Source organism: Aspergillus brasiliensis (assembly GCF_001889945.1).
Source record: "Aspergillus brasiliensis CBS 101740 unplaced genomic scaffold ASPBRscaffold_1, whole genome shotgun sequence".
NCBI lineage: Eukaryota > Fungi > Ascomycota > Eurotiomycetes > Eurotiales > Aspergillaceae > Aspergillus > Aspergillus brasiliensis.
In genome coordinates this window covers 1,575,421-1,594,409 of record NW_027137442.1, presented here as the reverse complement: position 1 = coordinate 1,594,409, position 18,989 = coordinate 1,575,421, and the positions used below count along the sequence as shown (strand labels likewise).

The window sequence follows — 18,989 nt, the reverse complement described above, 5'->3', positions numbered from 1 at the left end:
ACTTACTCATCTGTTGGGAATTGGTTTCTCTGACGATCCGTTGCGCAACCCCCATGCGGCTCGGGTGAGGATGGTCACTTATTCAGTTCCATTATTATTTTGCCTTGCACATCATTTGTTGAGGAATTCGGCTCGTACTCCATACATACCTAACCACTTGTTCTTATTATCTTTCGCCCAAAAATTGAAGGTGACTGACTACGTACTACAAAGCACGTAATGTACTACTGACTACGACAACTACAATCTGGATGCCTGACTTTCTGCAGCAGTGTAGTTAGTTGCCAGCAACGGATGCCTAAGCTGCGGGCACGGCAGCAGAAAAGCAAGCATAGATCATATGCATGCATGTATGCGGTGGTCAGGAATTATATTCCCATGGACTTCCATATGCAACAACAGTTTTATCAAGCTTATGAGATGGGGGCTAGACTCAAGTAGTTGTCTAAACTTTACAGGCGGATAATTCATGCCCAGGGTACCTGGTTAAGTAGAGTGGGGTCATCGTTGATGTCTACCTGATGTCTACAGTAAGTGGTACTACGGAGTCTATAGAGTCTACCAGCAATCCAATTCGATATCGGTTATCTTCAGAGAATCAAGCGTACCCCCTCCCCTCTCGCCATCAAGCAAGGCATGCTTTTGTGCCATGTTTGTGGCGTAGTTTAAGCATACCAGGTAGTCAATGCCTACAAATCAAGAATTACCATTTCTAGTATTCTTCCGCCACTTCAGTAGCGCCAGTTAGATTATATCGGCCGACACAGTACTTTTTTGTGTTAGTCTTACTGTGTAGAAGATTGTTTTGTGTCCAGTAAGCTGCAGGTTCTCGAACATCCTTGCGCGTCTCAGCGGCAATCAATGTATCCGGAATAGGAAGGGTTACGCACCCGTGACATCGCCCTTCGTTGCGCCGCCCCTCTTCTCCCCCATTCTGCTCCGCTCTGCCCTGCGTGCGCACGGAGTCGACTCTATTTGTTGGTATTACTAGTAGTTGATTGACGATCTCATTCTCGACTCAATGCCAATGCATCCAGTACCTAGGTACCTGTGTATGTATGTATGCAGTAATGGATGGATGTATGTATCTATGTATCTATGTATCTATGTATGTCTCTGTTGGCAAATCTTCTGCAACGATAACAGACAATTCGATTATCGCTTTTTCCAATCCGCGAACAGCGCAGTTTCATCCCACGGGCTCAGTCGATCGCATAGACCCAGTGGAACTGGAAAGAAAGCCAACTCAACCCTGGACAAGTAGATAGTGGATTGAGAGCCGAAGCCGTACCACAAAAACTGAATCAAGCCGTCAAGGAAAATAAGTCCAAAAGGATAGTTAACAAAAAATATCAGGAAGGCGAAGCGGAATTCCCACAGATAGTAAGCCGAAGCATCCGGAAAGTGACACCAGTCACAGCGGGTAATTATGGCGGGTTCCAGACCCATGGGGTACAGCGCTAGACCATAACTGGCTGGGGGGGAACGCGGAGTCGATTACAAGCTCGAGAGTTGGAAACTAACGACTCTGGATTTCCTTATCCAGAACCGCATGGCCGATGGGTCGGTCATGCGAAAATCAGAGATTGTTCATGTGAGCAGCAAAAAAAAATAATACTGCATTCTTTTTGGTAAATCGCTTGGAAAAATGGATCAATCAATCAAGTTGCGAATTACTAGTCACCGACTCGACTTACGACATCCTGAAGTACTCTCTCCCCAACACGTCCAGGATACTCCGTGTCCGGTTCCTTCGTCCTATTTATCTCCAGCTCTTCGCACTCGGTTTCTGGGTCTTCTCCATCGTTTTCTCTATACTACTCATATATAATTTCTTCTCCTCCCTGAGCAATTGACCCTTTCCCGAATTGCTCTCCGTCCTCCATTCCAATCAATCAGACTTTCCCTCCTGTCCTCAATCCGCTTACCAAATCTTCCTCCGTGATCTACAAGGTCATCCCCAGACATCTTGAGGATATCCCGCCAATCGACCCATCCCCCACCTGACAAGTGACTGTGAGTGTGACTGACAAATGATAATGCCTTTCTTCCTTGCCATTCTCCAGTTTTCTAGATGCACGAACATCAGTGGACTGACAGCTGCCCGCTCAATCAGGCGAATCCGACAGACTCCACTTTTTCCCCGCCTTATCCGGACTCGTTTCCGAACCTACGCCGCCATCCCCAGAAATTGCCATTGTCTGCTCTGGTACGCTTGCTGCGAATGTTCCCGAAGCGTGTGAGGGAAACTGACAGGCCCAAGGTCATTCAAAAACCAAATCTCTAGCGAGAAAGCGTATATAAAGAGTCGAAGCAGTCGCCTTTCTGGAAAGTCGACTAGCCACGATCTTAAGTGTTGAACTTGTTGCGCTTAGTACCCGTACTTCCTTGAAACCCCACTTTCGAGCCCCGGATCGTGTTCCTAAGCGTCCGCCAAACGTCATACACCACCAAAGTCCCCAGTTTTCTTGTTGCGATCAACCTTGAGATCTCCCTCCATCATGCAGAGTATGTTCCACACACACCTCGTCTCTCGAGAGCCTCTCTTTTTCCTGTTTTTCCTTTGCCCCAAATATTATATTCCTCTGCGTCAGACGATGCAATCCCAGATCCGGTTTCCACAGCCGGCATGAAGTCAGATCTTCTCCACAAAATCCACTGGATCAGATGCTGTCGGATACATGCGCTAACGCGGCCATCAGCCAAACACTTCTTTTCGGACCCTACCCATCTGGTCCAGACCGCATTGAACTCCCTGACTCTCACAAACCCTTCTCTGGCCTATGACCCCGAAAACAAAATCATTTTCCGTCGTCCGGATACGACTACCAAGTCTAAGGTCGCGATTGTCTCTGGCGGTGGCTCCGGCCATGAGCCCGCCTTTGCAGGCTATGTTGGCAAGGGTTTCCTAGATGCCTCGGCCGCCGGTACTATTTTCGCATCTCCCTCCGCAGAGCAAATTCGCAAGGCCGTCATGGACTGCGTCGACCACGAAAAGGGTGTTCTTATCATCCCTATGAACTACACTGGTGATGTCCTCAACTTCGGTATGGCTACGGAGAAGGCCCGGGCCGCCGGTATCAAGACGGAATTCTTCGCCATCAACGACGACGTTGGTGTCGGCAAGAAGAAGGGCGGCAAGGTCGGCCGTCGCGGTATTAGTGGTGGTATCCTCATCTTGAAGATCGTCAGCGCGCTGGCCGAAGCTGGGTAGGTTGATTCCTTTCATAAGTGTCAGAAGCGTAAGCTAAGACGACCAACTTTATTAGTGGATCTCTCGAGGATGTTTACCGCACCGCTCAATTGGCAAACAAGAACCTCGTCTCAGTGGGCTCCTCCCTGGAGCACGTCCATGTGCCTGGCAGAGCCCCGCCAACGGACACCATCCCGGATGGCGAGGTTGAGGTCGGCATGGGCATTCACAATGAACCGGGCTCTCACCGGGAAAAGTTCGAGCTGACCGAACTGGTCGCAACCATGCTCCTTCAGCTCTTGGATCACAATGACCCCGACCGCGCCTGGATCACTCGCAAGCCCGATGATGACTTCGTGCTGCTGATCAACAACTTGGGTGGTGTGAGCGCTCTTGAACTTTCGGGCATCACCGATGAGGTGTACCGCCAGTTGAACAGAGACTACAACGTTCGGCCCATCCGGGTGATCCAGGGAACCTTCCTCACCAGTCTGAACGGCCTGGGTTTCAGCATCTCCTTGATGAAGCTCGTGGACTCCGGATTGGGCGAGGGCAAGTCCTTCCTTGAGCTCCTCGATGCCCCTGCTGAGGCGGTTGGCTGGTCTGCTCCCATCCGTCCTGAGACCTGGGAGCACCGCTCTGATGCTCCTGTTGAGCTGAAGAGAACCAAGATGCCCGAGGATCAGCCCAGCAATGTCAAACGTGAGTTCCCCCGGTATCCGGTCCATCATGGCCGCCTGTTTATCTCCGGCTTTAGCTAATATAACTCTCAGTGGATGTTGATTCCCTTAAGAAGGTCCTGGGCAGCGCACTCAAGCGTGTCATCGCTGCTGAGCCCGAAGTCACCCACTTCGACACCATCGTCGGAGACGGCGACTGCGGCGTGGGCCTGAAGCGTGGCGCCGAGGCCGTCCTCAAGCTCATCGAAGACCCCTCATCCAAGCTCACCGACGATGTCGTGAACGCTGTGAACCGCATCGTCAGCATCGTCGAAAACGTCATGGACGGAACCTCCGGAGCCATCTACGCCATCTTCCTGAACGCCCTGGCCCACGGTCTCCGCGAGCAAGACCGAGGCACCACCACCCCCGCCACAGTGGATGTCTGGGCTGCTGCACTCTCGTACTCCCTCTCCGCACTGTCCCGCTACACCCCTGCCCAACCCGGCGACCGTACCCTCCTGGACGCCCTCGTCCCCTTCTGCACGCAGCTCCAGAAGGCCAAGGACATTCACGTCGCTGCCAAGGCAGCACAGCAAGGCACCGACTCCACCAAGAACATGAAGGCCAGCCTAGGCCGATCCGTCTACGTCGGCGGCGAAGACGAATGGGTGGGCAAGATCCCCGACCCGGGCGCTTATGGACTCAGCGTGTTCCTTAACGGTCTGGCCGAGGCGCTGTGAAGGAGTTGAAAGTATCACTTCCATTCTGGCATACTTCTTTATGGCTTTTTCGGGCCCGGGGTAAAATTAAAGATATATAATTTGCATCAGCTGACCGAGGATATTATGGGTCTCCTTATCTTTCTTCTTCTATTCTTAATATAATTTTCATGATGATGAATGAATATGATGATATAAATTGGTGTGCGTGTTTTCTTTGGCATGTCTGCTTCTTGTATTTACTGCTTAGGTTTCAATATTGTTTGGATGGATAGGATCGTGGTCGGGTTCATCTATCGTATACTATCGTATGGGTATGGTAACATTTAAATCAGTTTGGTAGGTAGGTAGCAGCGCTACACAATGGTGACAAGCCATTACGTGAAGTAGTGGTGTACTCGTACATTGTTTGATCGTTTATCTGAGTATTAACATCATTCAGAGTATACCCAACCAAGTCAGATACACTTCACAATTCTGGCTAGAACTATCTAGCTCTCACTCGAGTAAGACCCGATTCATCAATGTTCCCCCCTCCTACTTTTTATCAAGCCGAGATACTCCTCCACTTCAGATTCCTTTTTCTAGCTTTAAAAACACAAAAGAGTCCGGAGAACGCCAAATCTGCCCCCGCCGTAAATCAGAGAGAAGAAACGGTGAATTTGAGATCGGAAGAGAAAAAGATAGCAAATATATGAAATGGGAAAGCGAAAAGAGAGCCAAGGTCCGGATAGGGGCTGGATTAAATGGACGGGGAGGCAGATTGTACGTGTGATGATGTAATCTAACATCCCGTCCAATCCCGTAAGTATCGCACGACTAAAAGGGTATCGTTCATTCGTCTGTGTCAACTAGAAGTCGTCTCCGTCGGATTCAGCTCGACCAGAGAGAAGCCACGCCCGGACCGGCCCAGGACCGTTCAAGAAGGGAATTGAGCGCATCACGTGAACGGAGTTCAGCTGAGCAGGACGAGGATGACGGAGTCACCACGGAGGAACCTATGAGAGGCGATCATATTAGAAATGTCTCTGATAAGGGGTGAATGTAGGCAATGGCAATTGCTTACATCTTGCTGATGAAGCGGTCCTTGTTGACACCCTTGCCGTTACCACCCTTGGGTTTCTCAGTCCACATCTCCTTGACGTTCTCCAACACCATGTTGCAGTGGCGGTCAAAAGCCTTGACACGGGCGAGGAGCTTGCGGTTGTTCCGGCATGAGATCAGGACCTGGGTGTGTGTGCGCGTGGCGGTTTGGAGAAGAGACAAAGGACCGGCAGTGAGCTCATGTTCCTCGACGAGGGAGACCTCGTATTCACTGGATGAGGGGCAAGTTAGCGAAAGGCTGACGATGATGATGGGTGGGTAGATAGATAGACATGATGTGGCGCGATGAGAATTAGGCGCGCGGGACAATGTCCGGATATCGTGGGTGGGTAGTAGTTGGAATGATAGGTGTGCAAAGGATCAGGCATCATGTGATGGGAACACGGGAATAAGGAAGCTTTGATAAAAGCCGAATCGAAGGGGAGGGGGTTCGAGAACGTACGTGAGCTCGCTCTTAGGCTTGTTGAGCAGGTCCCTGTGGAATTGCAAGACAAGGTTAGCAATGAGGTCCCGGCAGGTTGAAGAGCGGATTACACCATGACGAGAGCTAATGACTCATCGGGATGTAAAGGAGGGTAGGAAAAGAGGGGTAATTACTGGATCTTGGGATCGGTCGACATGGTAGGCGTAGGTATAAATAAGAGGTGGGAGATGCCGGTGCAGAGAAGGACAGCAGGGACAGGCTTGAACTTGATCGGGGACGTCTTTGAGAGCATCAATCCGCAGCTTCTGTTCTGGAAGCCTGGCTTGGCGCGGGTGTTGTCACGTGCCACGCGTGTTTGCCGTGTTTGAGCGGCGGGAATAGCCGAGCGCGCGATTGGCTGGGCGTCACGTCGCGTCCGACACGCTCGGATGCGCTCTCGTCCAAGCTTCATCACTTCTTCAAATGCAAGGCGTCTGCGCTTTTTCTCTCCTTCCACCCTCACCTCCGTCCCTCCTCTTTTCTCCCTCTTCTTCCCAACTCGTCGGCCTGCGGTTAAAGGGAGAAGCCTTCAGTGCCTCACATTAATTCAATTTCTCTCTCTCTCTCTCTCTCATCCTCTCCTCTTTAACCTCCTTCTCTCTCCCATGCCTCAGGTTTCTCACCGCACCCTCTCCTTTCGTTGCTCCGTGTCCCGCGTTAGCATTCCACAGGCTCTTTCCCCGCGACCTCCGTTGCATAGTGCATCCACGCCTCGGCATTCCCCTGGCTGACACTCCCGCCAATTGGGCCTTTCTGAGTGGTCGATAACGCTAGACGCATACATATCCAACGATTATTGCTATCCTACCTTGCTTCGTTTTGCAACGGTCGATCTCTTGAACCCTGTTGTTCCGGGTTACACTTTCGAGACTCCCTTTTCGAATCACCTTCCGAACAACCCGGGTGCAACCCTCTTTTTCTCTCTCCGAAACCTTACGACTCTCTCCCTCTACACCTTGGTTTTGTGGTTCAGCATATGGTTGATTTCCTTCATCTGGTGGCATGGACTCTCAGGACGGGATTTCCGTCCGGCCTATGAGGCGTAAGTGACCTTTTTTCGTTGTGGCGTCAAAATTGTTCATTACTAATTGCGTGGTTCCGGAATTGCAGTGAAGGTGCTCTACACATTTGACGATGCCAACAAGACAAATTGCCTGGCCCGGTGGCCCCATCTTCTCGACATCCAGACTGCTGCCCTCGATGAGAAGACACAAATTGGTGTCATCGAATTGAAGACCTGCATTCAAGCCATTGTTTCGGCAAGGTGAGTGCTTTACGCCAGAGGGTCAACCGACACTACGTGGATACTTATTGCAATGGTTTCATGTGACAGCCCGGAACTAGTTGCCAAACTTGGACAGGATTACACAGTATACGCCTACGACTACTCCGAATATGAGACGCCCCTCGTCGGACAAGGCATGCTATCATGGGTGTTGGCTTCCGCCTCCCCAACCCCGGATCTACCAGCACATCAATCGGAAACTATGGTCACCGGTCGTGTTTGCAAAAATGTTCTAGGTCTATTTTCGAAAGGCGCACAGGAAACATTGGAGGTTAAATTGCGATTGGTCCCTGTCCCCACGGTCATGCAGAGCGAATACCTGGACAGCATGCAGAGATATCGCGAACTAAGCAACGTCATTCCCCACGACTTCGACGCTCAGGCCTGGACGAATTTTCTTCGCCAAAACCCGGGTTTGCTGGCCCCCCGTCTTCAACAACCCGACCGCACGGCATCACCAGTGGACCATGCCGGAATTGAGCGGTTCCATCGCCTATTGAGTGAAGGCTCCACGCCACGGGAACTGCCCTCGATTGCTGCCAACGGGTCTATTCGCTCGGTATCGCCCGCACAGTCTGTGCTTGGTCATGCAAGCCGGATGTCTACCCCTGGCTGCCAGCTCTCTGCGCAGCAGCAGGAGCAAGCACAAGAAAGACCCCACACCGATATTATTCGCCCCACCTCGAGTGCTTCTATGCGCGAGTCCGATCTCCCTATGCATGCAAGATATGCCAGCCGCAGAGGCTCTATGCAGTCCGGCTACGGCAGTGGTGACGAGTCGTCGGAACAGCAACCCCGGAAGAGAGCCAAGCTGTACCGTGCGGATTGGCCCGGCAAGTCGGACTTGAACATTGAAAGGCAGCCCAGCTCCCTTCGTGTGGCCGCAAGCACTGCTGCGTCCGTGCGTATCCATCGTCCTACCCCCGTCAACCCTTCAATCGCTGCTGCTCAGAGCTCAAATGAGGAGCCTGTTCGGCCGCCAACCCCGATTTCTAATGCGAATGAACTGCCTCGCCGAGCACGCCCCCGGCCCAGCCTCTTGCGTGAGTCGTCGATGCAGAGCACTCCTCAGTACACGTCACCATACTCCGCGGCCGATGACCATCCAGGTGACAACACCACACAGTCCCCGGAGGAGTCCCGCTACCAAGGCATCTTCGAGCCCTCATTCAATATGCCGTCTTCACCTCCCGTTCTCGACTGCGGATTCCCGAACCGGTCCAGCCCAGTTCTCCCGCCTATGGCCACTGACCCAGATTCGGGCTTCATGAGTGGGGGTATGGACGATCTCCTTGATGACGATATTGGTACGCCCCTGGAGGATTGCACGAGGTCCAACGGTGTAGCTCGGGGCAAACGAAGCGTGCGTCCTGCTGTGCAAGCCAGCTCACCCGTGGGGCCCATGAACCATGATCATTATCCCGCCAGTGACGCTCTGCCCGACCAAACTGCCAAGGACAAGGTATCTGCGATTCCTCGTGCTCCAGCCAGTGCTGCGGGCTCGCGGCCATCGTCTCGTGCCGGTATCAGACAAACTCCTAAGCCTCTCGCGCCCGCTCCCATGTCGCAAAGCGAATTGGAGCAGCTGATGAGTGCGATCCCGGCAAGTGATCCGGTAATGCCTACCCATGTACATGTGCCCAACACGCAATCCTGGAATGGCCCGATGAGTGACTTTTCTGTCGCGGAAACACCCGCCCCTCCACCCCCTACTGAGGACGGCAAGGTTCGCAGTGGTGCTGGTGCGAGACGAGTGCGGCAGGTTCAAGCACGTCTTGCCCAGTGTATTCGGGACGGACAGGCTCCTCCTTATTGTGAAAATTGCGGTTCGATTGAGACCCCTACCTGGCGTAGGGCGTGGTCCAAGGAGATTGATGGTAGCGAAGAAGAGGCCATTGACCTGGTCAAAGATTCTGCTATGTTGTTCTGGCAAGCCGTGGATCGCGATGACCAAGAAAAGGTCACCAAGTTCAAGATCTACAAGAAGAGCCTCGTGGATACTGATAAGGATTTTGTTCAAGTCCTTCTCTGCAATCGTAAGTAACCCTCCAGTTATTTCGTCTGTTCCCGTTACTAATGACATTCTAGCCTGTGGTCTTTGGCTTCACAAGTTCAAGTGCATGCGGCCAGAAAACAAGTGGAACAACAAGTCCGGCAACAACAAAAGGAAGCGTCCTCCCAGGAACCGCAAGGGCGGTGGTCCGCTGTCAGGTAACCCTACGTCGGCGAGGAACCGCGTCAGGGCTGAAGCCGGGAAGCCCGATGCCTCTTCGCCCGGTGTATCTGATGCATCCTCTCCCCCAGTGGACGATGGCACCACCCCCCGCGGTGATAACGAGAACAACGAGAACACCGAGAACGAGCCGAGCAATGCGCAGGACAACGATGATGTTCAGGAGCTCCCAGCCAAACGACGCCGCGCAAACAGCCTGGAGCCGCGCAAATCGACCGATACTGCGGGAAGTCGTTGGCAAGAGAATGACCCGGTGGTAGCCCTCCGAGCAGCGATCCAGTCCAGTCCCGCTAGGAATCTTGAACACCGCAATGCTTCTGCTGCGGGTGAGAATGCTCTTACTCCTAAGTCTGTGAGAAGAGTGCTTTTTCCTAATTCGCACAATGAGGGCGGGCCTTTGCGAGCGTTAGGTGACTCCACCTTGAACAGCCCCCGGCGGAGCCCTCGTGTCACTAGCGGATCGGACAAGCGATCGGACGACAAGGAGAATCAGACATCTGCTGACTTGGACGCCCTCTTCGAGAGTCCCGAGTTTGACTTTGACCTGCCTACCAGCCCCACTCCTCGGCGTCGCAACCCCCGCGCGAGCGTTCTGGGCGAAAAGCGGCACTCCCTTCCTGGCGATTCGCCTTCGCGGACCCGAAAGGGCCTCGGCAGCGATGCGACGCCCACCAGAGTCACCGCGCAACGACTTCAGCGGATCCAGAGCAGCCCGGGACCGGTGTCGCGCCACAGCAAGACGCCTAAGCAGGCACGCTCGCAGGGTCTTGGGCTTCCTGCTTTGGCAGATGATGCCTTCAGCGCGGACGCGTTTGGCGGGATAGACAACATGATCGTGGATATCTTCTCGGACGCACCTTCTGCCAATGCCGACGCGCTTTTCGCACTTGATGCAAACAAGGGCAATTGGCCTGACTGGATTCCTTCGGACTACGTTTCTCCCACGGGAACTGATGGCGAACCAGCCGGTGAAGATTCCCAAGATCTCATCAATGCGCTGCTGTCTGATCCGGACCTCCAAAAGAACCCCCAATTTGATATTTTCAACTATGTTGACAACAACGTCCTGGACTCTGGCTTCTTCAGTTCCGACGCACTCAACGCCGACAGCTTGGCCCTGGGCGTGAAAGAGAAAGCGTCCGAAGCAGCCAAGGACAAGGAACCCCAGACTACAAATGATGCTTAATGAGTCTCCTTTTATTGTTATGACGATGCCGACTTTCTCTTGATATTTCTTTACAATGTGTTTGATTTTGCTAGCGATGGCGTTGGATGGATAGGCAATGGTGATGATGCTATCTGCCGCTACTGTCTTTCTTTGGTGATCACATAAGGCTATTCTATGCTTTTTGTTGGAAAGTGTTCGAATGGGATGGATATCACGGAATGGAAACTTGGGAGGATTAAACCGGGTTAGAAAAGATACCAGCACTCCCTGCGATGCTTAAACATGAATGAAACAATAATTGACAAGCTGTGTCTACTATAATGTAGATTTGATGGTATATCATTTTTGATATTCAGATATCGTAAAATAACCCAACGCCAAAGAATAACCCGGACATGATGCACAATGATAGTAGCACCCAGCACAGCAATCTGCATATACGACAGCAGCTCCACAAAGGTTCTCTCTATACCTCCCCTAACCCATTCATTTCACACCACATTCCTCCACTAACAGCCCACTCACTCATCATAAAAGATAGGCTTGAGCCGATGCGTAGCATTCACAACATGTTCATAGATCTTGTAATCTGCAACCACAATCACAATTAGCCATTTATTCCTCCTCCCCCTCCACCACCAGAGAGAAAAGTAAAGGGAAAAAACATACCGCAATCGGCAGGACTCCCCCAATCCGTACTCCCAAGGACTCTAATACCCACACCCTATGCACACACACAAGATCACATTAGCCATTGTCCTCCCAAAACAACCACAACCCCCCCAATGATAATATGAAAGAGAGGAGGGGAAACATACAGCTCCATTATCCAAATCAGCAACCTTCCCAATAATCTCCACCAACTTGCCCATCTGCAAATGCGAATCGGGCTTCAGGATCAGTGTCACATCGCCGTGGTTTCCGCACGTCATGGTCGCCGTGTCGCCGCGCAGAGCAGTCACTGTTCCTAGGATGCGGACGGTATGGGAAGTGCGTGGGCCGGCGGACGAAGGGTGGAAGGCGTGGAGGTGGGAGGGGAGGATGCGCGGGGTTTGGAGGGACATTTTCCGATTCTTTCTTCTTTCTTCGGTTCTTTGGTTTTCTGGTTGGTGGTTTGAGTAGGGTGTGGAGTGATCTTGTTTGTGAATGTAGTCTTTCTTTTCTTCAAGAGGGGCAATGGAGGGATTGATATTGATATTGATATGGTAGTAGTAGATGAGATCGATTGTTGGCGCGGCGCGCGTGACGCGTGGTCATGTGATTGTCTGGCAGCTTTCTCTGATGCAAGTCCGTCCCGATTGAAGGCGGAGAGAGCTAAGTATGGGCTCCGGAGCGCAAAGCTCATAATTCTTTTTCACGGAGTACAGAGAGAGTAATCAGAACAACGCCACGCGCTTTACATCTACTTCAATTTATGTGCTGGAAAGGAAATATACTATATCAGCGCACACTTTATTAATCATTTATTGAAGAAAATTGATACCACTATACGAAATGCCACCTCCCCTCCCCTCCCACCATCGCGGCATGACCGCAAACCCCGTCCGACCAAGCAGATACCGACCCGGCAAGGCCATCGCCGAGGAACCCTCCTCATCCGAGGAAGAAGACGAAGCCGAAGAAGAAGCCAAAAAGGAAGCCGAGAGACAGAGACAGCAGGAACGGCGCAGACTCGAACAACAGCGACGACAAGCGCCCAAGGCGAGCTCGTTTCCTGCGGGCGCAGCGAAAATCGCTCGGGGTGTTAAGGATGTGAAGATTGAGGAGGAAGCGGATGAGGATGAAGAGGGGTTTGTGACGGAGGATGAGGAGGAGGAAGAGGTCAAGCCTGCGAAGGCGGCTGCTCCTGTTGCTGGCGACAGGGTGCCTGCTGCTGCTGCTGCGCCGGGGCGGACGGCTACGGTGAAAGATGAATCAGAGGAAGAAGAAGAGGAGGAGGATGAAGAGGAAGAGAGTTCAGAAGAAGAGAGCAGTTCCGAAGATGAGGCACCGCGCCGAGTGCTTCTACGACCTACGTTTATCAAGAAAGACAAGCGCAACAACGCCCCCGCTCAAACACAAAACGGTCAAGCCGCGACAGGCACGGTGGTGGACACCTCAGCCGAGACCGAGGCGCGTCGGATACAACGACAGGAGAAAGCAGACGCCTTGATCCGGGAACAACTCGAGAAAGACGCCATTGCTCGGAGCGAGGCGAATCGGGCGTGGGATGACGACGAGCTCGAAGTAGGCGAAGAAGGAGCAATTGATGATACGGATGGAAAGGATCCAGAGGCGGAGTACGCAGCGTGGAAGCTCCGAGAACTGAAGCGCATCAAGCGCGAGCGTGAAGCGATTGAAGCCGCCGAGAAGGAGCGCGAAGAGGTGGAGCGACGCAGGAATCTCACTGCCGAGGAGCGCGATCGCGAAGACCGCGAATACCTCGCCAAGCAGGAAGAAGAGAAGGAGGCTACTCGTGGACAGTCCGGGTTCATGCAGCGATACTTCCACAAGGGAGCGTTTTTCAACGAAGACATGGAGCGCGAGGGACTCGCTCAGAGGAATGTCATGGGCGCGAGGTTTGTGGACGATGTCTCGCGGGAAACTCTACCCCAGTACATGCAGATCCGTGATATGACGAAGCTCGGAAAGAAGGGACGCACGCGCTATCGGGATCTGAAATCAGAGGACACCGGTCGCTTTGGCGAGGGATTCCAGAACAGATCTCGTCATCGCGATGGTGGTGGGCCTCCTATAGGCGTTACCGACGAGCGATTCATGCCTGACCGTGACCGTGATGAAAGACCCAAGGGACCTACTGGGGCTAACGCCTCTGCTGTGCGCGAGAGACGGAGATCTAGATCCCGATCATACTCGCCGCGACGAGACCGTCGCGATCGTTCAGCAGACCGGTATAGGCCCGATACAAGCAGCCGCAGGAAACGGAGTCCATCACCTTATGAAGATCGGGAGAAACGGAGGCGCGTGAGTGTTTCGCCAGAACGGTAAAATGAGAAGCATGCAAATAAGGGACATTATTCTATTTCTAATCGGCGTTTGTGGGGTATTGAGAATCTGTTTTAGGTTCATGATGGGTGCATTTAGGGAACGGACGTCCCATCCTCCTGGCCTCTGGGAGAGGAGAATAGATTATACCAGCATGTTCGTTCGATGGACGGACTAACGTAAATATGAGACGGCTTGCTTGACCATATGTCCATGTCCGGACAGACTCATACTCACACCACAATCCTCCGCATCAACAATAAATGCTGCTGCGACTGTCTCATATGAATGAACCGTACCCCTATCCAACGCCGAAGCAGCCTACCCCCAAAAGACCACACATCGTAAGAACCCGTTCGCATTCTATAATATTGAAAAATAACGCTGCATAAAGCAAAGGCCGACCATAGAGCCTATGGATATCATATCACACCGATTTTATGTATTGATTTATTTATTTAACGCCAGCGCGTTCCAAAACCTTCTCCCTTTCCATCACACTCTCCCCAAAGCGCAACAAGAATATCGTCCTGCCGGGCCACATTTCCGTCGGCTGATTATGAGCCGTGACCTTCGCCTCAAAGCCACAACCATCGCAAACACCCTCAATGATACCCGCCACGAAGGCCGCGCAATTCAGCATGCTCATTTCCTTGGGCACGCTAATATATGTGTTCACGAGGGGATCATTATCCGTAATCATATATTCATTAGGCGTCTCAGGAGAGACAGAGTGCTCGAGGGCATCGGCGGGACGATTGAAGAGGAGGCGCCAGAGGGGGCCATGGATGAGATGAAGGAGGGGGAGAATGCGGAGGGGACGATTGGGAGGGGAAGAAGACGTCGAGGAAGAACTGGATAGCGCGGAGGATGTGGAACTGGATATGGTGCGGTAGAAGAGGAGGTCGAGGAGTCGGAGACCTAGGGGGTAGCCTTGTTCGTTCAATCTGTATCAATAGCAGCATGCATTAGCATATAAATGAACGTGGAGGTAGCAAGCGAAGCTCATACCGTCGTTCTAGATCTTGAATCCCTGTGACTCGTCTCTGAGCATAGGTCACCATCTCGGCGAACAGAAAGGCGAAGCTAGCCCGGCTTAGCTCCGCATTGCGGCTGCGGTTCAGGTGTCTATCGTAGATGGTTTTGCGGTTTGATGGCACGCGCAGGCCCTGGCTGGATTGGGATTGCGTGTGGATGTGTTGTGCTGGGTGCTGTCTGTCCGCTGCTGCTCCTGATGCTGCTACGGGGAGATTGGGGCCGCTGTTGCTGATGGATAGCATCGCGGCGTGGCGGGCAGGTTGCGCCATGATGTTGACGGAGTGTTGATGGAGTATTCAGGATAGGTATGTTTGTGAGGGATGACGCTGAGCTAGTCGGTCATTCTGGTGGGAATTTCAGTATGAAAGATCAGGCGAAATGATCATGCTGATTCATAGGTTCGTGGGTGGAATTGAGTGACCGACGGAGTAGTGGGCGAAGCTGTTGATACTTGATAGATGTCCCTCTAGTCGGCGGCATGGGGAATCTACGGGGAGGCAGGGGCGCAGTAATGCAGTTTCGGCGATGGCCTCAAACCCATGAAAATAGGCTGTTGAGCCGCATGACATATACCAGTATCTCCTGTGATTATGTTTTAACTTGAGGTTTAGAGAGCATCTACAATCTGCTGGATAGCAATTGACTACTACGAAAAAGTTGCGAGCGAGTCATCTCCAATCAAACGAATATTCATTGCGAATAAGAATTCTAGCTAATCCCCAGGGCAAGCGTCCACAAAGCCTCAACTGCCCTTCCTCTCATTAAACCCTTTCCAAGGGGATATATCAGAGCTATTGAAGCCAAAACCTATTCTAAGCAAGCAATATTAGCATACGCTCGCGGCAAAACCAATGATGATCAAAAATCAAAAGAATTGACGACCAAATCAGACATCCAAGGAAGTATTGCGCACAGAGCCGTCTATGATGGGTTCATGGCGACGACTAGCGTGGAAACTGCGAATGTAGGAAAAGTTTTCATCATAAGAAACCTTCGACGAGAGTCGAAGGCTTCGGTCGTGTTGGAGCAGATGGAAGAAAAAAAAATGTTGTAGAACTTACCAAGTTAGTCGCGCACAACGTGATTGATGTGTAGATGAGTGAATGTCGCTATTGAGTGCTGTAGCACAGAATAGAAATCATGGAATCATCATAAAATTCCAATTGACCAGAATTTTGCTCGTCGGGGACGAGTTTCGAAGGATGGTTGTTGAAGTGCGAGAAAAAGGAAGAAAATTTCGGTGCGGGAAGACCCTTTTATAGTCGGCCTCAGGCTGCCCGGGAAACCCGCCGACCCATACGAAGCTTCTAGAGAGGCCGAAAATTCATCACCAACCTCCGCTACGAAAGAAATCGAACGTTCGATTTTCTCGCCAAGTTTAGCGCATAATTTTGTCAGGTTGTGTGGTTCTCCATTCTTCTCGGCATTGATATCCATGTTCATGTTTTATGGCAGTAATTGCATAAAATTTGGTATTTGGTAATATCGTATATCGAATCGTAAACATGTGCTCTTGCTAGCAAGCAAGCAATTTCTCATCTATTGCGCTTTGCTTCATCCACCGGGTCAAGGCTCTTCTGCCTCTGTCTAGAGTTCCAATTCAGGGTCTTGGATATAGTGTGCACCCAATCGTCTCCACGTCGACCCCGGGGTAGAACATTCGCGAATGGATATCGCGATGCGGAAACCGTCACATAATCGCCTGGGTGTAATTCAATCCTGCGTCCAGATTAGCCATCCGTCCTACAATGACATACATCATCGAGGTAGCTCACCTCTCCCGGCCATCAAAGCTGGCCCATGAGCTCGCTCGAGCATCGTAAGGTACTCCCATACGGAGGACAATCGTATCTGGCAGGATAATAGGCCGGAAGGAGAGCGTATGGGCACAGATTGCCGTAACGAGAATAACAGGGTTATCCGGATGAGATAGTGACCCTCCCGCTGCGAGATTATACGCAGTAGAACCGGTTGGTGTGGCTATACACACACCGTCAGCAAGCAGTGTTGTGAAATGTTCATCATCGCCGAATAGCTCGATCGAGGACATGGCTAGAAGCAGTTAGCGATGCCACCATAAAATGAAATAAGAGATAAGGACATACTAGGATTCGGCCCTCTATCCAGAACAACATCATTCAATATCTGCAGCACCTTATCCGGTCTATGCGTTAACGTATCATCACCTTCTTCCCCAATCAACTCCTCGACCAAATCCCGTTTCCCACCGGGGGCCAACTCGCCCTTTGGCAACGGATTGCTCCTCATGATCGTGCACTCGAACCGTAAGCGTAGATTGACGACCACGCCATCCTTGAACGCAGTCGACAGCGTCTTCTGGTACTCATTAAAATCAAACTTGGTCAAAAAGCCCAACGAACCAAGCGAAAACGACAAGACCGGCGGCACAACATGCTGGAACAGCCAACTCGTGAACAGAACCGTGCCGTCCCCTCCAAGCGTAACCACGAAATCAAACAGATGAGCCCTCTCCGCCGCCAGCTCATGATCCCAGTACTTCAAGCGACTCCTCGCCGATGGCTCCTCCCTCAAGATCTCAGCTGCACCGAACTCCGGATCCGTCTCCAACCGTTTCTCCACATACACATTATACTGCGTATCGCGCTCCCTCGACAAAAGCCACCGGGCGACCTCCCTCGTCGACCCAATCACCGACTGATCGCCCGCCTTGGTCACCAGGAACACCGTCTTAACCGTGAGTTTCAGCTTGATGCTATCCAGCTTCTTGGACAGTTTGCGCACGTTCCACGCCATATCGGATAACTGCTTCTTCGTCAGGTGTCGTGATTGCATCATTTCCTTCTCTATCTCATTTTCATCATCCTCTTCACCCCCTAGCGCCTCTTCTTCCTTTTCATCCTTGGTCCCTTTCAATACCCCCTCTAACACCTTCACTTTGTTCGTCGGATCGCCCCATTCCCCTGCTATCAGCGAGTGCACGAAACACGCCGTCGTCTGGTCGGCGTGCGAGAGATCAGGTCTCGTCATGGGGTCGTCTGCCATGACGAGGGAAGATTTGCGACGATGGCTGCATTCTGGTTGAAGGACGACCTAGCAGGATATATGAGGGTTGTGTCAGCCACTCACTTGTTTACTGTGATATTGTCGGAATCATAGTTACCTCGAGTTGGTTATGTGTATCTGAGGAATAACCATCCGTTCCACCGCGACTCTGCGGACAGGTTAGCTTCGTTCTGCATAGGTTGGGCTTGCTCGACAACCTACGTGACCGTCGCGGTGTGTTAATGACTCCTCTCCTTTAGCCATGGTGCGTGTGTGTATGAGCTGTATGTGTTTTTGAGATTATTCAGATCACGCTGATCGTGATGATTATTGCGTGGTCGTCATTGTAACTCAAGGTTGGTGTGGGTTGATGAGAGGTTCGCAAACGGTGAAAGAAAGGCGGCGGGTATGACGTCGTTACCGGCTGGTGGTCATTGTGCATGAAAACGGAGTCAACATTGAGCTGGTATGGATGTGAATATTTGAAACGGTCAATTGCTTATAAGAAGCATATAAGTGGGATAATTGCATGAGTGATGGGACCTGACTGAGTTATTGTGATGGATTGGTCGTTGTTTACTGGTGTGGTTGTTGCTTGTTCATACAACGATGAATATATATTTTTAGTAGTAGATGCCAGGGTAAGGATGTACCCAACATCATCATTCTCACTGCCAGCCAGCATTGTGCAATACAATCAATAGCATGGAGTCATCTCATACTAACATAACTCTACAATGCACTACACAGGCAAATACTGACATCTCAACACACTACAAGAGTATACACTGCTCAAACCAAGCAGTAGTATACAACCACCAACCATCTCAGTAACAATCTATTATGCAGTGACACAAACATCCCACACGCTAACTACTCCGTAATTACTACACAACAAACAAAGGTTCAACCCAGTCCAACCCCCGATACTAAGCGAATCCATCTCAACACAAGTTAGTAGTAGTTACACAGATCGACCACCATGCACCCAACACATCATTGTTCCACATGTACGGAGTACAGAGTACCATCTACCAAGTGAGGCGAGCCAGCTAGCCAGCTAGCCAGTCTAGCATACTCCATAGGTCGATCAGATCAACTCTCCGAGTTGCCTT

General features: G+C 51.6%; 7 protein-coding genes across 7 annotated transcripts; 3 read left to right on the top strand and 4 right to left on the bottom strand.

The window, feature by feature from the left end:
• Window positions 1–2,629: 2,629 nt before the first annotated feature.
• ASPBRDRAFT_113100 (putative dihydroxyacetone kinase (DakA)) lies at window positions 2,630–4,595 on the top strand (the record flags this gene model as incomplete). The annotated part of the gene is made up of 3 exons (XM_067616719.1): window positions 2,630–3,210; window positions 3,270–3,895; window positions 3,967–4,595. The coding sequence occupies 3 exons, from the start codon at window positions 2,630–2,632 to the stop codon at window positions 4,593–4,595; spliced, it is 1,836 nt and encodes a 611-aa protein (XP_067484591.1).
• A 934-nt stretch (window positions 4,596–5,529) lies between these two features.
• ASPBRDRAFT_50250 (mRNA splicing protein SMD2) lies at window positions 5,530–6,298 on the bottom strand (the record flags this gene model as incomplete). Its single annotated transcript, XM_067626508.1, has 4 exons — window positions 5,530–5,572; window positions 5,641–5,889; window positions 6,121–6,153; window positions 6,276–6,298. 4 exons carry the CDS (start codon window positions 6,296–6,298, stop codon window positions 5,530–5,532), a joined length of 348 nt encoding a protein of 115 aa, XP_067484590.1.
• Window positions 6,299–7,143: 845 nt separating this feature from the next.
• Window positions 7,144–10,845, top strand: ASPBRDRAFT_114067 (putative GATA transcription factor (Ams2); the record flags this gene model as incomplete). The annotated part of the gene is made up of 4 exons (XM_067616788.1): window positions 7,144–7,183; window positions 7,252–7,405; window positions 7,475–9,462; window positions 9,515–10,845. 4 exons carry the CDS (start codon window positions 7,144–7,146, stop codon window positions 10,843–10,845), a joined length of 3,513 nt encoding a protein of 1,170 aa, XP_067484589.1.
• Window positions 10,846–11,348: 503 nt separating this feature from the next.
• Window positions 11,349–11,891, bottom strand: ASPBRDRAFT_50248 (putative ssDNA binding protein Ssb3; the record flags this gene model as incomplete). Its single annotated transcript, XM_067626507.1, has 3 exons — window positions 11,349–11,416; window positions 11,497–11,551; window positions 11,646–11,891. 3 exons carry the CDS (start codon window positions 11,889–11,891, stop codon window positions 11,349–11,351), a joined length of 369 nt encoding a protein of 122 aa, XP_067484588.1.
• A 430-nt stretch (window positions 11,892–12,321) lies between these two features.
• Window positions 12,322–13,995, top strand: ASPBRDRAFT_50247 (microfibrillar-associated 1 family protein; the record flags this gene model as incomplete). The annotated part of the gene is made up of 2 exons (XM_067626506.1): window positions 12,322–13,644; window positions 13,912–13,995. The coding sequence occupies 2 exons, from the start codon at window positions 12,322–12,324 to the stop codon at window positions 13,993–13,995; spliced, it is 1,407 nt and encodes a 468-aa protein (XP_067484587.1).
• Window positions 13,996–14,266: 271 nt separating this feature from the next.
• On the bottom strand, window positions 14,267–15,119 carry ASPBRDRAFT_25012 (trafficking protein particle complex subunit 5; the record flags this gene model as incomplete). Its single annotated transcript, XM_067622121.1, has 2 exons — window positions 14,267–14,759; window positions 14,824–15,119. 2 exons carry the CDS (start codon window positions 15,117–15,119, stop codon window positions 14,267–14,269), a joined length of 789 nt encoding a protein of 262 aa, XP_067484586.1.
• Window positions 15,120–16,385: 1,266 nt separating this feature from the next.
• Window positions 16,386–18,138, bottom strand: ASPBRDRAFT_112062 (putative NAD+ kinase; the record flags this gene model as incomplete). Its single annotated transcript, XM_067616621.1, has 5 exons — window positions 16,386–16,569; window positions 16,626–16,902; window positions 16,956–17,922; window positions 17,993–18,043; window positions 18,097–18,138. The coding sequence occupies 5 exons, from the start codon at window positions 18,136–18,138 to the stop codon at window positions 16,386–16,388; spliced, it is 1,521 nt and encodes a 506-aa protein (XP_067484585.1).
• Between the last annotated feature and the right edge of the window lie 851 nt (window positions 18,139–18,989).